The sequence below is a fragment of the Leptopilina boulardi genome, unplaced genomic scaffold (genome assembly GCF_019393585.1).
Source record: "Leptopilina boulardi isolate dan_hultmark-lab unplaced genomic scaffold, ZJU_Lbou_2.1 LbouV2_213, whole genome shotgun sequence".
NCBI classification, from domain to species: domain Eukaryota; kingdom Metazoa; phylum Arthropoda; class Insecta; order Hymenoptera; family Figitidae; genus Leptopilina; species Leptopilina boulardi.
Window position 1 is genome coordinate 2,959,381 of NW_026137767.1, and position 23,791 is coordinate 2,983,171.

Genomic DNA, 23,791 nt, shown 5'->3' on the forward strand with positions numbered 1-23,791 from the left:
CGATTATTAATTATTTTTCAGTACTTTAGTGTAAAGCATTCTGCTTCTGTTACAGACAATTATCAATTTTCTGAAATTCGGAATATGAATTTAAAATTAATATATTTCTTTTAGAATGGATTAGCTCCCTTACATATGGCATCGCAAGGAGATCATGTAGATGCTGCGAGAGTTTTATTATATCATCGAGCCCCTGTTGATGAAGTAACAATAGATTATTTAACTTCTCTACACGTAGCAGCTCATTGTGGACATGTCAGAGTAGCTAAACTACTTTTGGATAGGAAAGCAGATCCTAATGCTAGAGCCTTAAATGGGTTCACTCCATTGCACATTGCATGCAAAAAAAATCGCATTAAAGTCGTGGAACTTTTAGTAAAACATGGTGGATCTATTGAGTCAACTACAGAAGTAAGTCATTTTTTTAGTCACATTGTTTCAAGCATTTTAGTTCTCTTATAAAACAATTTAAAATCATTCTTGACGATCAATCATAACTTCGACATAAGTGAAAATATGTACGCAATAAATTTATTAATTAATTAATTAAATTTATTAATTGGGGGTTTTAAGATATAAACATAGTTATATTTTGAATATTACTCGTTTTCTTTCTAGTCTGGACTTACACCATTACATGTTGCAAGTTTTATGGGATGTATGAATATTGTTATATTTTTACTTCAACATGAAGCTAACCCGGATGTTCCCACTGTTAGAGGTGAAACGCCATTACACTTAGCAGCTAGAGCAAAACAAACTGACATTATCCGCATTTTACTAAGAAATGGTGCAAAAGTTGATGCTCGTGCCAGGGTAAGTTTGTCGTACGTTACTTATTTCCATGCATACTTTCAAGAAAATTATAGAAGATGATTCTAAATGTGAACTGTTTAAGTACCAAATTTAAAAACCTTGGACTGTAGTATGAAGCTATATTTAAAAATTGTAAACCATCTCATTTTGGCGTAAAGCAGAAAATCATAAGCTTTCTTTCTTCATGTGATTTCCCCTAAGCATAAAAATCATTTTAAGGGCTGGAATATCACAGTCGAATTTTGTAAAAGAAATCAATTTTGGATTTAATTTCTTAAAGCAAAATATTTCTGAAACATTTCTTGAAAATTTCAGACTAATTCTATATCAATGTTAATAAAGTACGTTATCCGTTGACTTGTAATGGGTCGTAAAATTTTAAATTTATAAGACAACATTCGTCAATCTTTTAGCTTCAACGGCTAAACATAGTAAAGTCATGTTCTATTTGCGTATAATAATATAATTTTTTTAATAGGAGCAGCAAACCCCATTACATATTGCTTCACGATTAGGAAACCTTGACATAGTAATGCTATTACTACAACATGGTGCTGATGTTGATACGACTACAAAGGATATGTACACAGCTTTGCATATTGCAGCAAAAGAAGGACAAGATGAGGTAATGTACAAAGAATTCTCCGAAATAGCGGAACACATCAATGAGTTAAATATGCTGTATCTTTTTTGTGCACGGCACCGTGAATATTTAATTTAAGCTTATCGTCTTTTAAGCACATTTTGTTAATTTTTATTTTTTTTGTTATTATTTCGTGATCATTGTTATTTTGTAATTTATTATTCACGACTTACAATTTTATAAAATTAATTATTATTTATTGTATACCTATTAATAAAATGACGTATGTTGAAAATATTTATTGTACACGATATTTGTATTGTATATGTACTGCAAGGCATGTGAATCAATATTTTCTATTTCTGCACTTGTAAATTGTTACGTGTTTCATATTATTTTTATGTAAATAGACTGAGAGTTTTATATAATTATGTATACATTTTTAATACTGAAAAAGTTGTTCTATTTAGATATTATTTAAGATATTAGTATCTACACGTAATCAATTAATGCCACTTATTTGCAAACCGGGGGGTGCATGATTATTCCATAATGTGAATCATTTAGAAATTTTATTTTATAGAATTTTATAAGATAGAATTTTACTTTATTCGAATTAATGTTTAAAAGAATTTAAATTAACCAGAATTTATATGTAATCAAATTTTTATTTCTACCATTTGATTATTCGACTATTGCTTCCTCGTGGAGGAAGCTTTGTAGTCCTTTCGTTTATAAAACTTTTCAAAGTGGCGGAAACAAATTTTTTTCTTTATAGAAACATATTATATGAGATCCTGATCAATTGTCCGGATGTATGTGTGTGTGTGTGGATCTCTTTTTTGTTTAGAAGATAACTTTAACAGGTATTAATGGATTTAGATAAAATTTGGCAGACTCATTTATTATATTAATATCTCAAATCTGACCAAAAGATTTTAAAAAATACCCCAAAAAAAAATTTTTATCGTCTTTTTTCCAAAAATTTTTTTTTAATCGAAAAAATTTTTAAATAGAAAAATTTAAGGTTATATGTAATAAAATCGTATTCCTTACGTCAAGACGAATCGATCGATATATATAAAGTATACATTTGAGGTAAATTTAAAGAATTAATGAAAGTTAAAAAATTCACATTTTGGCAATAAAATTTTGCTTTCTCCACGAGGAAGCAAATTTTTTTGCTGATCGTAAAAATGAAGCAAAATGTTCATGTAATGAACATCTGAATTTACAACTTGTTTGCAATATAAGATAAATAAAAATTCTGTCTTTTAAGATTTCTATTAAATGGCATTTTGTGTTAATAAAAATTCGGACAAATGAAGATTTGGTTTAATGGAAATTCTGGCATTTAAAAATTAATAAGAATTCCGATAAATAAAAATTTGATTATTTAGAAATTCTGTTAAGTATAGATTTTGATTAACTTAAAAATTAATTAAATTAATTTAATTAATTTTAAATTCTATTAAACATTAATTCGAAAAACACAAATTCGAATAAAATAAAATTCTATAAAATGAAATTTTAAAATGATTCACATTATGGAATAATCATGCGCCCGCAAACTAAATACAAAAATATTACATTGTATATCAAGGACAGGAAAAAGCGAATGCCTCAAAGGTAGGTTTAAAGAAATTGATGGGACCAGGCCCAGCTGAATATCTTCCCGGATTTTTTAGGCAAAAATACATGTAGAGATTTGGAACGATTTCCTTAGAATTTGAGTAAAAATGAAATGTTACAGGATAATGTCCACGCAGTATCCACAATTATAAATTGATAAACTTCTTACAACTACACCTAGTGAGCACAGGGACGTCTAAAAGACGTCTCATATTGTCCGCGTACATCCTCGGAGAATAATAGTATAGTCTCGGAGACGTCATAAAGAAGACTAAAATACGTCTATAGGACATTCTATGTCTGGCCCTGTGATATTGATATTGAGCGGAATATTCCTGTGATATTGAGAGAATATTCTTGTGATATTGAGAGAATATTCCTGTTATTTATAAAATTCTAAAATGTTGTTTGTTTTGAATATTTAAATAAAAAATTAAATAAATGGAAAAAAATAGAAACATTTTTTTTTAGAATTTTTTAAATTATCTCATCAATATCACTGGAATATTCCCTCAATATCAAAGGACTATTCTATCAATATCACAGGAATATTCCGCTCAATATCACAGGGATCATACAAATATCACACGAATGTCACAGGAATATCACCGTGGAATGTCCCCATGAAACGGAAATTATGATATCGCCTGACATTTAACCAATATTCTGTGCTACTTGGGAATATTTTCGAAAATAACTTATTTTTCCTTCCAAATCTAGTAATTAAAAACATTATTTCCAAAATTTGTATAAAATCAGAATTGAGCGGTACTAAAATCGTACCGTTTTTAAAATAGTACTCGTTGTATTTCGCTGCCTCGTCCTCAAGATCAAATATTTAGTAATGCTGTACTGATCGCTCCATCACAGTATTTTTAAATTCAAATATTTTTCGCGCCGCATTCCCGTGGTGGCGCCTCTGTTATTGCCTTCCTCGTCTCTCGTCATCTTACTTTGTTCATTATGTTTTACTGTGCGCTCCATGACACACGTGTTTAGGAAGAAGTAGTTTTAGTAATTAAAAATGGGTTTATCAGAGTCCGATCAGTCTGATCACAGGAGAAGAAAAAAACGACAACGATCAAAGGACGACATTCTGCATCAAGTGAAGAAGCTAAAAAAGGAGATTAGGAAGGTAAAGAAAAATAAAAGAAGCAAGAGGCGCGAGTCTGACTCATCATCCGAATCATGCGGTTATCGGCTCGACGGACCTACGTCAAGATATAGAAAACGATCTCGTAGTAATAGCACAGAGCGTTACCGAAGAGGAAAGTCTAGCGATCATAATTCGAATTCCGAGAGTGATAACAGCGACGACCGTTACTTGAGATGAACGTCTCGCAAATCTTTGTCCCCACGGAGACCAAGCAAAGAACGGCATCCACGAGAGTCGCCACGTGAAGGTCCATCGGTGGAGGCCCCTGAAGAGCGTCGCCCGCGAGGCACGTCGATTTTCGCAGATCCCTACTGAAAATCCCTGTATAAGATCTTGTACAACTTCCTGTACAGGATCAGCAACTGAAGTTGTACAAGTTCTGACCAGTTCCTGTACAGGAAAATGCATACGAATTTGGAACAAGTTCATGTGTGAGATCTTGTACAAGATCTGGTGCAAGATCTAGTACAAGAAAGATGCTTGCACAAGAAAATGTTCATGTACAATTTCATGTATAAGTACTTGTACATGAACACGTCCATGTTCTTGCACATGTTAATTCATGTTTTTCTTTACTAAAAATTAAAAACTTCAAAGGCTGCGCAATAATTTACTTATAATTTAATAGTTTTTAGCATGCATGAGTTACGAATCTTAGTGGTTAAAAATTATCAAAATCTCAAATTTTATTAAAAAAAAAATTTACAACTATTTCATTTGCAAGAACATGAACGTGTTCATGTACAAGTACTTATACATAAAATTGTACAAGATCATGTACATTTTCTTGTACAAGTATCTTTCTTGTACAAGATCTTGCACCAGATCTTGTACATCTCACACATGAACTTGTTCCAAATTCGTATGCATTTTCCTGTACAGGAACTGGTCAGAACTTGTACAAGTTCAGTTGCTGATTCTGTACAGGAAATTGTACAAGATCTTATACAGGGATTTGCAGTAGGGATGGACATTCCGAAATTGTGACGCCGGCAATATCTAATGTCCAGCAAGAAAAACGTGGAGATGCGGAACAGGGGAAAGATGACAATCCCGAAGTGAAATCAATCATGGGAACTACAGGTATTAAAAGAAACCACTACCAAGTCTTATCACAAAACCAGTTGGGAGCAGCATTGAGTGCTCAAGGTTTTGTATTGAATGGTCTAATAGAAGCTCGAAAAGTCCACAAAACTTTAACATCGACGAAACTTTAAAACTATTCTCGGAGAGGCGGGAACAATAATGAAAGATCTTCACAATGGTTTCTCAAAAACAAGGAGAGCTTTTATCGTTCCGGGAATGGATTTAACTGGAAAACAAATTGTCGAAGACTGTGTCGAGGACACGTCAACAGAATACATCTGGTCCCGTTAAACAAAATAATAATCATATAAACTGGAAGGGCCCTCCGAAAAGGAACACGACGTTTTCTAAGATGGGACGGCCAGCCATGTACCCGAATCGCTACCAAATGTTTCAGCTCCAGAAGAATTAGAGGTATGTGAAGTGGACGGACGCCTAAAATTTTTTTTACATCCTTGGAGAAAAATAACGCTTAAAAGTACCATTTTGAAAAATGTATCAGGGTATAAAATCCCATTTAACTCAAAACCTTTTCAAAATAACAAACATTCTAGTCCTTGTCTGTCTGTCGTAGAGTTTCAAGAAACTAAAAATGCAATTATGAAACTTTATAACGAAAAAGCAGTAACTACCTGTAGTCACAGTAACAAAGAATTTATTTCTCCCTATTTTTTATGAGAAAAGAGTAACGATGATGACATGTTCATTTTGAACCTAACAGGGTTAAATAAATTTATTACCCCGCAACATTTCAAAATGGAAAATGTTAAAACCGCACTAAGATTAATGACTGCCGATTGCTATCTCTCCTCAATAGACTTACAAGACGCAAATTTGACAATCCCAATAGCGAAAAAATTTAGGAAATTAGTTCAAACTAATATCTCACAATCATATCAAAATGTTTTCGAAGTCGCTGATTACGAATATGAAGTCAGATTTTAAAAATTCAAAATAGCGGATCCAATATGGCAAACGACAAAAATAAAAATTGATCGGATTCGCTTGAAATTCATTATTTGGGAGTTTTAAAGGTCGCTGAATTCGAATCTGATGTAAGTTTTACAAAACCCAATATAGCGGACGACAAATTAAAGTTGATCGGATTTTTTTCTTAACATTTCTGTTAAAATAAATAAAAACCAAAAAAATCTAAAAATACGAAAAAAATTTTTTAAAATAAGGAGTGTAAAATTCTGCCGCACACCTCCACGTGGTACACTCTGGGGTTGTAGATAACTGTTAAACCATTTACTAGCAAATTGCGGGGGTTGAATTTTATAGTTATTTTTCTTATTTAACATTTATATTATTGATTTTCGCCATATTTCATCTACTGTTTTTAATTTCTAAAATCTAAATTTGAATTTAGATGACATTGAAAACCTTTGAGTAATAAGTTTTAAGTAATGTCGATTGCTTTTTATTTTTTCTGTCCGCCATATGGATCCGACATTTTGAGTTTTGAAAAATTAATATCAGATTTGTAATCAGCGACCCCAAAAACTCCCGAGTAACGTGTTTCAAGCAAATCCAACGAATTTAGAAAAATATGTCCGCCACATTGGATTTGCCATTTTGAATTTTGAAAAACTATCATCAGATTTGTAATCAGCGACCTGAAAAACCTAAGTTCACTCATTTTAAAAAATTTTGATGGTAAAAAAGTTTCTTAACATTTTGGACCCACATTGAAGATTTTGCTCCTTACGGCGAAGGGGTTAATCAGCAACCCAAATTTTGTGTGGCCAAAACATTACAAGAATACATTAGACGAACAGCAGATTTACGAGGAGACGTCTCAAAACTCTTCATAACGTTTAAGAAACCGCATGGCGCGGCCCCACGCAGACAATCAGCCGCTGGATTAAGCAGAGTTTACAAAAAAGTGGCATCAATATTACCAAATTCTCTGCATACAGCACGAGACGTGCCTCGACCTCAGCAGCGGCTAGGAAATGCATAAATGTTAAACTGCTCCGACAAACGGCGCGATGGAGTCAAAATTTAACCATGTTCGGCAGATTTTACAACAGGCCACTCGTTCAGTCAACTACCTTCGCAAACGCAGTGTTAAACACTGGAAATCGGAGAGTCTGATATTAATTTGTTAAAAAAAACTTTAACTTTATAATATTATATATTTTCATGTTCTTTAAACTTACATACTTATGCAATTAAACTCTTTCAAAATCTTTAATTTTGTAACTCTCAATAATGAAAACAAAAGAATCAATTTTTTGTTCACATAAATAAAAAAAAATTTCTTTTAAATAGTAGACAACTTTACTGCCGTCCAAAGTAAAAAAGCCGTAAACAACAATGTTTTTATTGTTAATTAAATACTTTTTTTAATTTGTACGGCAGTTTAAACATCTACATATTTGATCTTGCGGACGAGGCAGCTCACAAAATTATGATTGAACTTCACTCAGGTACGTTCGTTCAATCTATTAATTTTAAATCGTCCACTTTTTTACATATGATGGATTTCACATCAAAAGTCCAGGCAAAAAAAATTTTTTATCCAATCTATCCCCAATTTTTTTTTGAGTTGTCCTATATGTTGGTAATTTATCAGCCAAGTATTTTTGAATTTTATAAAAAATTAGCAGTTGGGAGAGGGGGTAAAAGTTTTGAGTTTTCCGCTGACACGCCATACTTTGTTTATTTATTATAATTAAACGAAAAAATAAAAAATAATTTCTGGACATGATTCCTTTAGAATTTTTTATAACCTTTCGATTGGCGTAGTCCATTTTGCAAAAAAATTTTTTTGACCAAAATTTTTGAAAATTAAAAATAAATTTTGATTTTTTTCATCTTCGGGAACGTTTTTTTTTTATTTTATTTTTATTGGAAAGATGAGATTTTTTCCCACAAAATACTTAATTTTCAAAAAACCGTTTTTTTTTGTTTTCGAGAAATGAAATTTTGAAAATCGCGCTGCAAGTCAACCTGAAGCCACTCTGCCTCGCGCCACTCTATTCAGCAATGTGCGTAAATAGTTTCTTCGTGATTTTTTTCCGCAATTTCCGTATACCAACAGAATAGAAAGAAAATTTGATGAAATTTTAATTTATCATTATTATAACTTTAGAAAATGGTTAATTACTTTTTTTGTAATATTATAATTTAATTCTCTCATATAATATGTAATAGTAAAATAATATTTATTAAAAAATTAAAATTGAAGAATTTCATTTATTTCGAAAATCAGTAGTACCACAAGATGCAGATGTCGCTGTTTAAAATGGCGGTAAATTTAATTTACAAATTTAAATTAACTTTTAAAAAATAAATATTATAATAATTAGAATATAATACGTATATCATTTTTCGTGAAATTTTCATTCAAAATTTTTTTCGAATTCTATATGGGAAAAAAGACATACGTATTTTTTTATTTGATGAAAATTATAAGTTATGATTTTTTAAAATTTCGACACTTTTGAAACGCGTTTTTCTCTGTTTTACTTGAAGATTAAAGATAAAATAATATGTGAAAATTATTCGTTTTTTCTTGAATATTTCAAATATGTAATAAAAAAAGTAACGTTAATTATAGGAAAACGTTTAAATATTTATTAATTAGTAAATTAAATAAAAAATAAATTATTAAGAATGTTAGGCACTATTTTTGGAAATTAATCTTAAATACTAATGTTGGTAAAAATAGAACAAAAATTCTGTAGGTAGTATTGAAATATATTTATTCAAAATGTATTAAATAATAAGAAAGAAATTTTCTTGAAATCGCAGATTTCGATAAAAATCTTACATATTTTTTTTAAATGTATTACATATTATTATTAATGAAAACAGAAAATATACAATGAAATATCTTCTAATAACGGATTCTTAACAAATGAATCCTTTATGATAATGTCGAATTTAAAATTTTTTTTCAACAAATACCATCTACAACTTTTATACTATTTTTAGTAGAAGTTATTCTTTTCAAATATTTATCAATAAATTAAAATACTCCCTTATTTTTTTCTTTAGGTTAAAAGAAATCGTTTTTAAATATAAAATTTAAAAGTATTAAATTATTCATTCAACATTTTTAACAAATATAGATATATGACGAACAAAGACTGAATAATTCGAACAAATAGAAACAAATAAACACCAAATTATACATCATATTTTAATTTATACTTTTCATAACGCGGTGCAAAAAAGAGGCACTTTTTTAGCACGCCGTGCTAAAAAGTGCGTTTTTTTGCACCTTGTCATGAAAAGTATCGTTCGTAACTTGTGTTAATATTTGCAGATTTTTGAAAAAGTGTTTTTTTTGGGACAAGCTGTAGGCAAAGCTTCGCTTCGCCTACAGCTCGTCCCAAAAAAAAACACTTTTTCAAAAATCTGCAAATATTCACACTCGTTACGAAATATACTATTTTAAAAGTAATCACTTTTCAAGTATACTGAACACAATACTTGAGAAATTCTAGAATTTGCGTCCCTGTAAAAAATGAATAATTATTGATAAAGTAAATAATATTTGTTAGAATTATAAATATATATATATATATATATATATATATATATATTTTAACATTCTTACCCATCAATCATTTAGAAACTTTTAAATTGCCAAGATGTTTGTAAATAAATATAAACTCATTGTCAGCAGAAAAATCACAAACAACATACAATTTTTTAAAATGAAAACTTGCGAACGGATTGTAATCATTGAAAATACAATTTGCAGAAGGAAATTTGTTATCAACAATTTCTTTATCTTGATTTCCCTCCATTTCATTGTAAGATGTTATCAACACTGGACATTGTCCTTTATTAAAAATTTCTATAGATTTTTCCCAAGATTTATAAGCGTAAAATCCTGGATTGAAGCATGCAATCATGTCTGGTTTCTCAAAATTTTAACTATCGCAGTATTTATGATATTCAATCATTATTGTTTCAATAATGAATTGTCTTTTATTTTTCTTGCAGAGTTTACATTGCTTTTGCATTTTAACACTACCCGGCGGAATAAATTCAAGTCCAATTAAAACAATTTTAAGTTTATTTAATTGTGTCAAATAATGCAATATTGCTTCCCAATCGTTAAAAATTTGTTCCTGTGATGATGCGCCAACAACATGAATTGTCATAGAATTCAAATTGAGACTCAATTTCTCCATAGCAAAAAGTATTGTCAGTGGAGAAGAATACTTGCTTGAAAAATAGGTATTAAATGCAACTCTCTTTTCTATAGAAAATAAGTGAAATGAAACCTTTGAAAAATATCGCTCGAAAAATTTAGTCATAGAATTCGGTAATTTTTCAAATTCAGTTTGTACAGGTAATTTCATCTCGTCTATTATATCCAATATCAATGGAGGAACAGTTTCATGAATTTCACATGGCAAATAAAGTATTGATATAAATTTAAAACATTGATTTTCATGACTTGGATCATTTATATGCATTTCACAAAAACTGGATTGAGGACATTTTTTGCAATTTGTAAGAAGATGAGGATTACATTCGAAGCAAACAGCACAAACTCGTGGAAAAGAAAACATTTGTAATTCATAATATTTCAATGGTCTTCCAAGTAATTCCACGGCTCTGTCTGATAAATCCTTCTAGAAAAACAAAAATTTATATTCAAGAAAAATTATTCCTTTTGAAAAAAAATATATGATTTTTTATGCTTACAATTAATTTAAGACCATTCATTTGACTTATTTTTTTAAATGACTTTCCAAACGTAGTTTCTAATCCCGTGGAGAATTTCCCTAAGAAAATGGAAAGCATTTCTCCTACTCCATTAAAAGTATTTGAAACTTTAAGTGATTCATATAAATTATTCACTTCCAATTCTTTCTTTATTTGACGTATGACTTTACAAATTTCTTTATGACTTGACCAATCCTTTAACTGATGTTCTTTAGAACAATAAGATATCATGTCGCAAGCACCACACCGTTTTAAATTAACTTTTTCGCCAAAACAATTGCAAACATGACATGCGTTTGGATAAAATGTTTTATGAAATATAGATTCAACATCTAACATGTTAAAAAAACTTGGATCAATTGATTTATAAAATTTGGCATATTCTTCATTATATGCCATTTTTGTTATTTCTAAGTTAACAAAAATAATATCAGAGAAAGAAAATTTAATATTCTTTCATTCAAATCTTAAACGAACACAACACAACAAGAACAAGACAATGGAATAATTCAGGCCAATTCTTGATACTATTCTTGTTACTAAATGTTTACTGTTTCCTGTTACTGATTTGTATATTATTTTACTTCTCAAATGTTCCCATGTTGTAAACTTTAAGTTGGTTCTACAATAAGCGCGTCGGACGTGGACGTGAACGTGTGCCTAATGAGAGAGAGGGGTATAGATGTACATCCGACGCGCTTATTGTAGAACCAACTTTATTTGTGTGTAGCCAGAAAGGAGGTTAGGGTGGGGAGGTTGGACTCATCAGGGACGTATCGCCTTCACTCAGCTCCCCCCCCATTCAGTGTTTGAAAATTTGATTATCAACCCGGTATATTACTTCTAAATGTATTGCTTAAATACTAGATACTTGTCTTATTTTGTATTTATCCATTCCTCTATTATTCTGTCATTTGTATGCAGCTTTATGTACTTAATTTCATTCTTAATTTTAAGTTTAAATTTTGGATTAATTAAGTTTCCGTGAATTGATTATAACTACTTGTACTTATGCCATTTGTAATTTTTGCATATTTATCTTAAATTTAAATTATTATTTATATTAATTATATACCTATATATATAAAACATTGTTTTTTTCTTTTCCTGAATTATTATGAATTAACCCATTATGTTCAATCAATTTGTGAATCTTTAATTATAACCCTGCCCCATTAAATTAATTATTTAATTATTTCGTTTATTTATTTTAATTAACTTTACTTATTTCTACCTTAACTAATTAAGTTAAATTAATAAACCCTCCACCCTACACAGCACCCAAAATTCCCTGAAACTTGACAGAACCTCACATGGCGAAGTTAGGAAACTTTAGTGGCAACCCTGCTGGAAGGGTGGTACTGGATTGGTACTGGAAATTTGGAACTGAGGGCTCAGTACCAAGTCAGTACTACTTTAGTGCATTTTGGTACTGAAATGGAACTAGGAAATTTACCTGCGAAAAGGATCGAGTTACCGTTAATACCCTCATAAAAATGAAAAGCGACTAGCTTTTTCAATATGTTTAAACTAATACTTTGTATTTATTTCAATATTATATTTGTTTTTCCTGGATTTATATTATTTTCATACATTATTATGCATATGATATGTCCTTTGGCAGCTAAATTCAAAAATTATGTCCATTTTTTTGTCAAACTTAAGGTATACGAGATAAATTATAACTTTTTAAAATGTAATAATTATTTTTTGATAAATTTTAGATATTCATAATCTGGAAATATTAACGAATCTCAATATATATTTTTTAAATTTGAGTTATTAAAATTATAAATTTTTTAACCCTCGAAGCACATACTGGGTCACACAGACCCTGTCATTAATTTCAATGAAGTGTAATTTGAAAAGTCGGCAATACAACACGAACCTAAGGCCATATAGTGGTAACTAACTAATAAGGAATAATAAGTAACATGATAATCCAAAGAAAATAATAAAATACTAGTAAATATGTTATTAAAAAAGTATAGTTTTAAAAAGTTGTGTCGAAAATCACATTTTTATCGTCTTAAAAGTTACCTTCGTTAAACTACAAAATAAATACCTTTTTTAAAAAATAAAATAAGGTGGTATTTTTTCTCTTATTCTAACACACTTCGAGAATATAAATCCCAATTTTTAGCTTAAAATATTAAAAATTACAAAAGTTACATTTTTTTTTAAATTCAATTTTTTCTTTTTAATTAGTTAACTTCACGAATTTTTGTTTTGTAAAGTAAACAGGGTCACAGCGACCCAGACTGTGCTACTTGTTCGAAAAAAGAGGTGTGTGCTCCGAGGGTTAAGCAATAAAACTTGGGTTAAAATTTTAATCCTTCAACAAAGGACCTAGGGGTCTATTGTTCAAGGAGGGATTGCAATATAATTTCCAAACTTAACAGAAATTTTCTACAAACTATTATTTTTTTTTTTTGCTGTTTTACACGTATATCGTGAGAGACGGTTTGTTAATCTTATATACCTTTAAACCTATTGTTAAAGTACTTTAAAAATGTCTTCTTATGGGTTATCAGGTAGTGGTACTGAAGTGGAACTCAAGCCAAGTACAATTCAGTACCATTCCAGTACCACTCTTTCGGTAGGGAAGGTTTATACAAGATTGTGTCGATGTTTAAATGTCCACATGAAAAGAATATTCACACGAAACTTTGAGGAAATATTACACATAAATATTCACGTGCAATGTTCAGTCAATGTTGTGTCAATATTGAAATTACATTTTCGCCTAGTTATAAAAATTTCATTTACTAATATAATAAGTATAGATAAATATTGACACAACATTAACTGAACATCGCACGTGAATATTTACAGTGTAATATTTCCTCAAAGTTTCGTGTAAATATTCTTTTTATGTGGACATTTAAACATTGACACAAACTTGTATGAACCTTGCCACTGAAGTTTCCTAACCTCGCCGTGTGAGGCTCTGTCAAGTTTCAAGGAATTTTGAGTGCTGTGTGGGTACTTACGCACATTGCTGAATAGAGTGGCGCGAGGCAGAGTGGCTTCTCGTTGACTTGTAGCGCGATTTTCAAAATTTCATTTCTCGGAACCAAAAAAAAAACGGTTTTTTGAAAATTAAGTATTTTGTGAGAAAAAATTTCAGCTTTCCAATAAAAATAAAATAAAAAAAAACGTGTCCGAAGATGAAAAAGATCAAAATTTATTTTTAATTTTCAAAAATTTTGGTCAAAAAAATTTTTTTTTCAAGATGGACTACGCCAATCGAAAGGTTATGGAAAAATCTAAAGGAATCATGTCCAGAAATTATTTTTTATTTTTTCGTTTAAGTATAATAAATAAACAAAGTATGGCGTGTCAGCGAAAAACTCAAAACTTTTACCCCCTCCCCTACTGCTAATTTTTTATAAAATTCAAAAATACTTGGCTGATAAATTACCAACATATAGGACAACTCAAAAAAAATTGGGGATAGATTGGATAAAAAATTTTTTTTGCCTGGACTTTTGATATGAAATCCATCATATAAGGATCTGTCTACTCTTTGAATGTCTAGAATATCTACTACCTAGCACTACTGTGGGTTATAATGAAATAAATATTTCGAATTTTAATGTTTACATCTAATAATATATTTATGATTATTTAAAATAAAATGGTTCTTTTCAATCTCTTAATACGTTTTTGTAATATTTTTTATTTTTATTTTACCACAAACATAGTACTGATTTCGTCTTTAAAATAATATAGTTATAGCTTGTTTCATAGATCATTATGATTTCTATAATTTTCATTACTTCCAGTATCTACTTTAGAATCATATTTTTATTTTATATCAATAATTGCGCAAAACGCAGCATGATCACATTAGTTAGTGTTTATTTTCTTGTATCAATAACTATTTTTTGACGTCAAGTGCACTGTTTGGCATCTAAGATTATTTGAATCAATTAAATTCCATATTTTATAAAGTAAGGAAAACTTCATTTTTAATAACATGAAGAAGAATGATTTAAAATATATTATCGTAATTTAAAGTGAACAATAAATGAAACCTTGCTAAAAAAAATTAATAATCTTTTTAATTGAAGAAAATTTTGTTTGTTTTATTGTCAAGTAGGTCAATCTGTGTAAACATCTAAAAAATCAATTTAAAAAAAAATTTGTATTAAAATAAAATATCTTAGAAATGTTTACCAGAAATTTTAAATTGCTTAGAAAAAAGCATTAAAAGGTAAATAACACAGGCACACAAAAAAAAGTTGTAAGGAAGAAAATTTAACAATCAATCCAAGTCAAGTCTACTTGACTTGGATTGATTGTTAAATTTTCTTCCTTACTATTCATTACACCAAGGGATAAATTCATTATTAAATTAATTAAAAAAAAAATTTGTCTGTTTCTTGAACAAGACATATATTTCCTATAGTATTTTGGACCGCTGAAACCGAATCTGAGCTCAGAATTGCTCCATCACCCTCAGTTTTTTTTTAAATCGACCAAAACCACCCTTAAACGGACAAATTCACACTTCGGAGATAAAAAAAATCAAATTATTTTTTAAAAAAACCAAATTTTACATCTACGAAACTTTGCTCCACTAACTCAAAAACAAAGCCAGCATTGATCCAGCACCCCCTGAATTTTTTTAATCGAAAAAACTACCCTTAATCTGAAGAACCAAATTCAGGAGATAAAACAATAAAATAACTGATTGACAAATTTTATAACCAGATATTTTTACTCCAGCAATGCAGAAACAAAGCCAGAAATACTCCCTCACCCTCTAAATTTTTTTTAAATCGAAAGAAACACCCTTAAATAGAAAAATTCAAATTTAATAAGTAAAAAATATTAAATTACCGGTTTCTTTAAAAACAGAACCTTACATGTATGTAGTTTTGCTCTACTAACTCAAAAAAAGCCAGCATTGATCCATCACACTCTGAATTTTTTTAATAAAAAAACTACCCTTAATCTGAAGAATCAAACTTAGGAGGTAAAACAATAAAATAACTGATTAAAAAAGTTTATAACCAGGTATTTTTACTCCAGCAATGCGAAAACAAAGCCAGAAATGCTCCCTTCCCCTCTAAAATTTTTTTAAATCGAAAAAACCACCAAAGAATTAAACTTAGGAGGTAATACAATATAATTATATAGTATTACCTCCTAAGTTTGATTCTTTAGATTAAGGGTAGTTTTTTCTATTTAAAAAAATTCAGAGGGTGATGGATCAATGCTGGCTTTAATTTTTTGAGTTAGAAGAGCAAAACTACATACATGTAAGGTTCTGTATTTAAAAAAAGCCGGTAATATAATATTTGTTTACTTCTTAAATTTGAATTTTTCTATTTAAGGGTGGTTTTTCGATTTAAAAAAAATTTAGAGGGTGAGGGAGCATTTCTGGCTTTGTTTCTGCATTGCTGGAGTAAAAATATCTGGTTATAAAATTTGTCAATCAGTTATTTTATTGTTTTATCTCCTGAATTTGGTTCTTCAGATTAGGGGTAGTTTTTTCGATTAAAAAAATTCAGGGGGTGCTGGATCAATGCTGGCTTTGTTTTTGAGTTAGTGGAGCAAAGTTTCATAGATGTAAAATTCGGTTTTTTTAAAAAATAATTTGATTTTTTTTTTATCTCTGAAGTGTGAATTTGTCCGTTTAAGGGTGGTTTTGGTCGATTTAAAAAAAAACTGAGGGTGATGGAGCAATTCTGAGCTCAGATTCGGTTTCAGCGGCCCAAAATACTATAGGAAATATATGTCTAGTTCAAGAAACAGACAACTTTTTTTTTGTGTGCCTGTGTAATCTTTTAAAATTTTTTTTTAATTTGAAGTAAGCTTTGTTAGTTTCCTTGTTAAATTCCTGAACTGCGACTCTAAAATCAGTTTTCACACAGTTTGACTTCCTTAAAAAAATACATGTTGTTTATTTCAATGTAGTATTTGAAATTTCCATAATTCACTATCAACAACCCTCAAAAAATCAACTCTGAGGATTTACTTTTATTCCATATCAACTACCCACATAGCACGACTTCTTGCTGTGAGGTTACTGTAAGGATATCTGCAGGGTTTGTAAGGTTACCGTGTAAGCCTACAGTAAACTTGAGGTCATCTTAAAACTTCCGCCATTACAGTAAGCTTACACAGTAAAGCTAAGGTAAGCTTACAAAGAAAGGTTGTGGTAAGTTTACATGGTAAGGTTGTGGTAAGCTTACACCATAAGGTTGTTGTAAGTTTCCCGTAAGGTTACTTACGGTTTATATTAATAAATAAATTTTATTAATATTTATGCGCAGTAGTTTTCTATGGCACATACGGCTGCGCAGTAAATTTTATTTAACTAACCCTATTGGGATTCATGAAGTACTTTACCAAATATATAATTTTTTATAAAAAAAAATTTATAATATAATTATTTTTGATATATTTTCTTATTACTCTATGTTTACAGTAACCTTACGGGAAGCTTACAACAACCTTACCATGTAAACTTACCACGACCTTATTGTGTATAAGCTTACCTTAGCTTTATTGTGTAAGTTTACTGTAATGGCGGAAGTTTTAAGATGACCTTAAGTTTACTGCAGGCTTACACAGTAACCTTACAAACCCTACAGATATCTTTACAGTAACTTCACAGCAAGAAGTCGTGCTATTTGGGTATATATTATACACGTATATATGAGAGATTCTTTTTCAATCGCCCCAGCCCAAAAAGTCAATGTTCTGGGATTGGCTACATACTTTGGTAAATTGTTGTCCTATATGATAGTAATAAATCCCTAAAATATAAACTCATTAAAAAAATATTTGTAGAAAGTAGAGGGGGTTGAAGTTTTGACGTTAAGGGTAACATTGTCATTTTCAAATCCGTATAACTATGACAAAAGTTAATGGATTTAAAATTATCCATAATGAATTTTAATGCATTTTTCACGTACTTTTCAAAAAAGTATACAAAATTTAAAAAAAAATTTTTGACCCCTTTTTTTCAAAATTAAGCCTTATTTTTCGATTTTCACCCCTTCGAGTGTTTTTTTTTTATTTTCATTGGAAAGCTGAGGTTTTTTCCCATGAGCTATGTAAATATGAAAATGGGACAACAATAATTTTGTGAGAAACAGAATATTAATGTAGGCGGTGCCGATAAGGGTGCAGTCAAGGGTAACATTGTCATTTTCAAATGCGTATAACTATAACAAAAGTTAATGGATTTTAATTTATCTATAATGAATTTTAATGCATTTTTCATGTACTTTTCAAAAATGTATACAAAATTTAAAAAAAAAATTTTTCACCCCTATTTTTTTAAAATCAACCCTTATTTTTTGATTTTCACCCCTTCGGGAATTTTTTATTTTTTTTATTTTCATTGGAAAGCTGAGGTTTTTTCCCATGAGCTATGTAAATATGAAAATGGGACAACAATAATTTTGTGAGAAACAGAATATTAAAGTAGGCGGTGCCTACCTAAATCCTCGAAGATGATCTTCAGGTATACCCGTTTTCGGCACCGCCTACATTAATATTCTGTTTCTCACAAAATTATTGTTGTCCCATTTTCATATTTACATAGCTCATGGGAAAAAACCTCAGCTTTCCAATGAAAATAAAAAAAAAACACTCGAAGGGGTGAAAATCGAAAAATAAGGGTTAATTTTGAAAAAAAGGGGTCAAAAATTTTTTTTTAAATTTTGTATACTTTTTTGAAAAGTACGTGAAAAATGCATTAAAATTCATTATGGATAATTTTAAATCCATTAACTTTTGTCATAGTTATACGGATTTGAAAATGACAATGTTACCCTTAACGTCAAAACTTCAACCCCCTCTACTTTCTACAAATATTTTTTTAATGAGTTTATATTTTAGGGATTTATTACTATCATATAGGACAACAATTTACCAAAGTATGTAGCCAATCCCAGAACATTGACTTTTTGGGCTGGGGCGATTGAAAAAGGATCTCTCATATATATTTAATAATTGAATATGTAAATCTTGTGGATAAAAATTACAACAGAATATTTATGCATTATTATATAAGTACCGTAAAATGGGGTAAAGTCGGCGTTTGCGGGTAAGGTCGGCCGGCGCTTTAAACACTTAAATATTGTATTTCATTTATTAATTTACATTAATTCTAACTACATTTTTAATAAAACTCGGATTTCTTCTGGAAAAAAGTAATAGTTAAACTTTAAAATGATTTAAAGCGCCGGCCGACTTTACCCCCAAACGCCGACTTTACCCCATTTTACGGTAAATCTTAGAATTATTTCGAAAAAAGGATTTAAATTTTTAAAGTAAGAGGGATTTGAAAATAATTACTATAATTGCTAAAAGATAAAAATCAACAAACAAAATTTAAACCACGTTACAAACGATCAAGCAAGTGATCTAGGTTAGCTGACTGATTCTATGCCATAAAATGGACAGACATTAAATCCTGGAGGACATTCTCGACGAACGATGCTTTAAGATCGTTTTAGTGCTTACAGATTCAAGTAGGAGAATAAAAGTTCAGACTGAGAGTTAGATTTCTAATAACTGCGATTGAAGAAAGCTTAATATCAAAAAGTAAAGTGAGCATGAGAACATGCCTGTAGTATCGGGTTTATCATTTAATTAGACCGGAATCAATTGCGATGCAGCAAGATTGTCTTTCAGTAACAAGAATAATTTTTTGGACTGATATTCTAAAGCAATAATTGTTTAGCAAACAAATTTATACAAGTGTAGATAGTATTTTATTCTATTTATATTAGGGTCAGTTGGGGTAAATGGGGCCAAGAGGTTTTGGAGCTTAATTTACAGTTTTAAAATTAAGTTCAACGTCAATATTTTAACCTCAGATCATCTGCAAGAGGTTTTGAGTATTGCCAAGCTTTTATCTTGACAATTGGCAGCAAGATAAAAAAAGTTATCGCTCAATGCATAAAAACTTGAAAATCAAAGTCAAACTGTTTGAGTATTTTGTCGAGCATTTCAAAGAAAACAGACTTAAAAATCATACCAAATTTTTTTCTTATTCCTTATGACTCCCGTAACAGAAATTCACTTGAATTTTTGATTTTTGTCAATTCCCCATTTACCCTGAGTTTTCAAATTTTTGGGGTAAATGGGGACAGCTTGTCATTATTAACCAAATTAACAAAAATAAAAAATTCAAGTGAATTTCTGTTATGGGAGTCATAAAGAATAAGAAAAAAATTTTGTATAATTTTTAAGTCTGTTTTTTTTCAAATGCGAGACAAAATACTGAAATAAAAAAAAATAAAAAAATTTCAATTGGTTCAACTATTATATATCTACTACAAATTTTTTTCAAGTTTTTTCATCCCGTAATACAGTAGTATACTTAAGGAAACTTTTTTCTTAAAATTTTCTTAGAAACTATGCTGTCCTTATTTACCCCAAATTTTATGAAATTTTCTAAATTTTGGGGTAAATGGGGACAGTCAGTTTCATGCGTTTAAAAATTATCTAAATTTTTTTCTGCTGCATAAAATCAATCCTGTAAATGTAAATAACAACTTAAAAAAAAATAAACCCGCAAATATTACCTTTTAAAGGAAGAAACTTACGTACTTTGTGAAAAAAAGCGATTTTGTCCCCATTTCCCCCGACTTACCCTATACTCTATAATTTCATGCTATTCTAAGCAAGTACCAAAACTTCTTGTAACTTTAAAGTATACTCAATCAAAAATTATTAAAAATCAAATGTAAAAGAGAATATAAAAAAAGGTAAGCATGTCATAATTACTATAATGGTTAGATTATATGATAATCAAATGTAAATTTTGAGTACCACATTGAAATGCAATAATTAAATTAACAAATATTTAATAAAAAATATATGTAAATGTAGGAATAAAATTAAAATTATTTCAAAAATTTTCAAATGAGATTAAAATAAATTTCAGTATAAAAATAATATTTACACAGGTTGCAGCTATTCTTCTTGAAAATAAAGCTTCAATTAAAGCAGTAACAAAAAATGGCTTTACACCATTACATATTGCTGCTAAATATGGAAATATGAATGTGAGCAAGATTTTTTTACAAAAAGACAGCAAGTTGGATGCACAAGGAAAGGTTTGTTTAATGAATATTAACACGGAGAGAAATACATGGTATGGGGTACTATCTAGATAGTACCAGGTACCATATTTGATCTTACATATAAGGACAGTAATCAAGATTTTATCAGTTACAATCCAGATTATACGGAGTATCATCTTGATTGTAGTGGGTAACATAACCATACTTTTTGTAACATCATTGATAGTATCGAATATCATAATGATGGTACAGGATAACATCTACTTTTTCCCATCTTAAGATCATAAGTTCTTACCATCTATTTCTTTCTTTGAACTTTTATTTTCTATTAAATTTTTTTTGTCTAATATTATATTTATTATATACCGAAGGGTGCTAGATCTTTCTTGGATCAAAAAAGAGAGAAAAATTCATGGCTCAAATAATTAACAAAGGTTTATTTAATTAATAATCAGCATTAGAGTCTAAGTAATTGCCAAAGAAACCCGAATTTTTCTGGGTACGACCAAATTTAGATTATTCCAAGAAGACTAGAGACAGGAGGATAGTGTTTTAAAATTCTCGGTAAAATTGAAACCTGAGAATGTAAGAAAGAAAATTGCGGTAAATTACCGAAAAAAAAAGAATTTATGAGAATATTCATTTAAGTGATTGATAATTGCCTTTTTTAAATTTAAATATGTATTTTTATAGTATGTAAGTTATAAATAAACGACCGACATGTTATTAAATGAATAATTTGAACAATGAATATAATAGACTGTAAGGGTGCAGTCCCATGGAGCAGATTAGCAGAATAGATTTCAGCCAATCAAAAGTTAGTCTCTCGCGGCAAATTTTGCATTTCCGTTAGAGACTGTTTTTTTATTGGTCAACGTCTAAGCTGCTAATCTGCTCCATGGGACTGCACCCTAATTTTCTCTGTGTTCTTACTGACAAGATGACAGTCGGGTATATATGCCTGCACTTTTATCATTGTCTAACACGTGCGTCGTCATGGCAACATGTGTGTTAGACAAGGATAAAAGTGCAGGCATATAAATGTACCTGATTCAATATAATAATGTAATATTATATCAATATTAATATATTAATATATATATTATATATTGTAACAAAGATATTTTTCATTATAATAATAATTATACAGTCAGGAACATATGTCTGTACTTTTATCCTCGTCATACACGTTGTCATGACAACGCACGTGTCAGACAAGGATAAAAGTATAAGTAAAAATTCTCATAAATTCTCAGAGAAAAAACGATCCGGTAATTTACCGGTAAATTACCGTAATCTTCTTTCTCTTCTTGACGTAATTTACTGTCTTTAGAACACTACAGGAGGAGTAACTTCGCTTGAGTCCTATAGAGAACGGTGACGTATAATATGAGGGCAATGAAGGTGGCGTACTTGGCGAGTAGTCGGAGCAGTAGACTAAAATTGGGCTTCTGCGCATATTAATACATTTATCGGTTTACATGTATTTATCATTCTTGACGCACATGGGTTTTCGCCGACTGATTAATAAAACATATAATTTGACATAAACAATTAATCGAATGATATTTTTGATAATTTTTCAAGTTATCTTCCGACACTGATTGCATTTTATTAAATTTATTATCAGCCTCTCAAATATAAAAAAAAACTTTTAATATTATTATAATGACAAGTGCAAATAATATCTTTTAATGCACAAAAAAACGTTTCAGTTGATTTATATTAAAAAAAAATCTAAAAAGTTATTTTTTTTTATTTTAACAAAATTCAATTGGTTAATGAATATATTTTACTTTAAATAAGTAATTTAATTTGAAAACATATTTTCTCTCTTAAATAACTAATGTTATTAGATATTAAATTCTATTTATTAATTCTATAAAAATATTATCAAAATTTATTTCGATTATTTAAGAATCATCTAACTAATTGTAAGACAAATTTTTAAAATTTTATTTAAGTAGGACAAATTTCTAGAATAAATTCTTAAAGTTCCATTTTTATAATTTTTGGAAGTATGATTTAAGCAATATATTAGAATTAAAAAATTTGTCACAGTTTTTAGTTTTGACGGTAAAAAAAAGTTAAAATTTTTGAAATTAATTAAATTTCAAGTCATTTTGAATTAAAATTTCTTTATAATTTTTTTTGCGTATTTTTTTAAAATTAAAATTTTAGTTAAAAATTTGTTAAATAATTAAAATAAAGAAGATCTAAATCTAAATAATTTGTTTAAAAATTTATAAAAAATTTTTTTAAAAAATCGCATTTTATTAAAATAAGTTGAAAAAGATCGTATTTTATAAAAAAAATTGGTAAAAGTAGTATAATCCGAGACCGGCAATTTATATAAAATACCTTGAACTGCAGTTCGAAAATTCGCCAAAAAACTGTAATAATAATATTATTCTGATTACTTATAACCTCACTATTATAACATTCTCTTGTGCGATTTGACACATTCTCTTCTGATATATTATGGCTCTATATATACGTGCGCAGTAAACCATTTTTGCTTACGGCACGAACTACCTATGTTTGTTTGTTTCTTTTGTTTAAATGGCCGCTTGTAGCAACAAATAGCCAGTACCAAAGGACACAACCGGGAAGAAATTGATTTCTCAGTTAAAAAAGAAAAAAAACAACAACAACAACTGTATTGATTTATAAAATTATCCCACCGCAAGAAAAAAATTTTCCAATTTCAATAACAGAATTTAAGATTGGATCAAAAATCAGACTGTCCAAACTGAAATTATC

General features: G+C 29.3%; 2 protein-coding genes across 6 annotated transcripts in view; one reads left to right on the top strand and one right to left on the bottom strand.

The window, feature by feature from the left end:
- LOC127278965 (ankyrin-3-like) overlaps positions 1-23,791 on the top strand; it is a 117,847-nt gene that overhangs the window by 33,542 nt on the left and 60,514 nt on the right. For 4 of the 5 annotated variants that reach the window (XM_051300958.1, XM_051300956.1, XM_051300959.1 and 1 more), the window contains 4 exons: positions 115-411; positions 619-816; positions 1,295-1,441; positions 20,912-21,061. In XM_051300958.1, coding sequence (XP_051156915.1) covers positions 115-411; positions 619-816; positions 1,295-1,441; positions 20,912-21,061 — 792 coding nt within the window. Of the gene's footprint in view, positions 1-114; positions 412-618; positions 817-1,294; positions 1,706-20,911; positions 21,062-23,791 lie in introns of those variants that run through there. The other variant, XM_051300960.1, reaches the window with a different exon arrangement.
- LOC127278971 (uncharacterized) lies at positions 10,041-11,618 on the bottom strand. The gene is made up of 2 exons (XM_051300981.1): positions 10,950-11,618; positions 10,041-10,876 (listed from the first exon to the last, which is right to left on the bottom strand). The coding sequence occupies exons 1-2, from the start codon at positions 11,367-11,369 to the stop codon at positions 10,166-10,168; spliced, it is 1,131 nt and encodes a 376-aa protein (XP_051156938.1). The 5' UTR covers positions 11,370-11,618; the 3' UTR covers positions 10,041-10,165.

Excerpts from the sequence above, each read along its gene's own strand:
- LOC127278971 (XM_051300981.1), bottom strand. The coding sequence starts at position 11,369 with ATGGCATATAATGAAGAATATGCCAAATTTTATAAATCAATTGATCCA. Across the intron at positions 10,877-10,949 it reads TGAATGGTCTTAAATTAATT|AAGGATTTATCAGACAGAGC; the intron begins GTAAGCATAAAA and ends TTGTTTTTCTAG.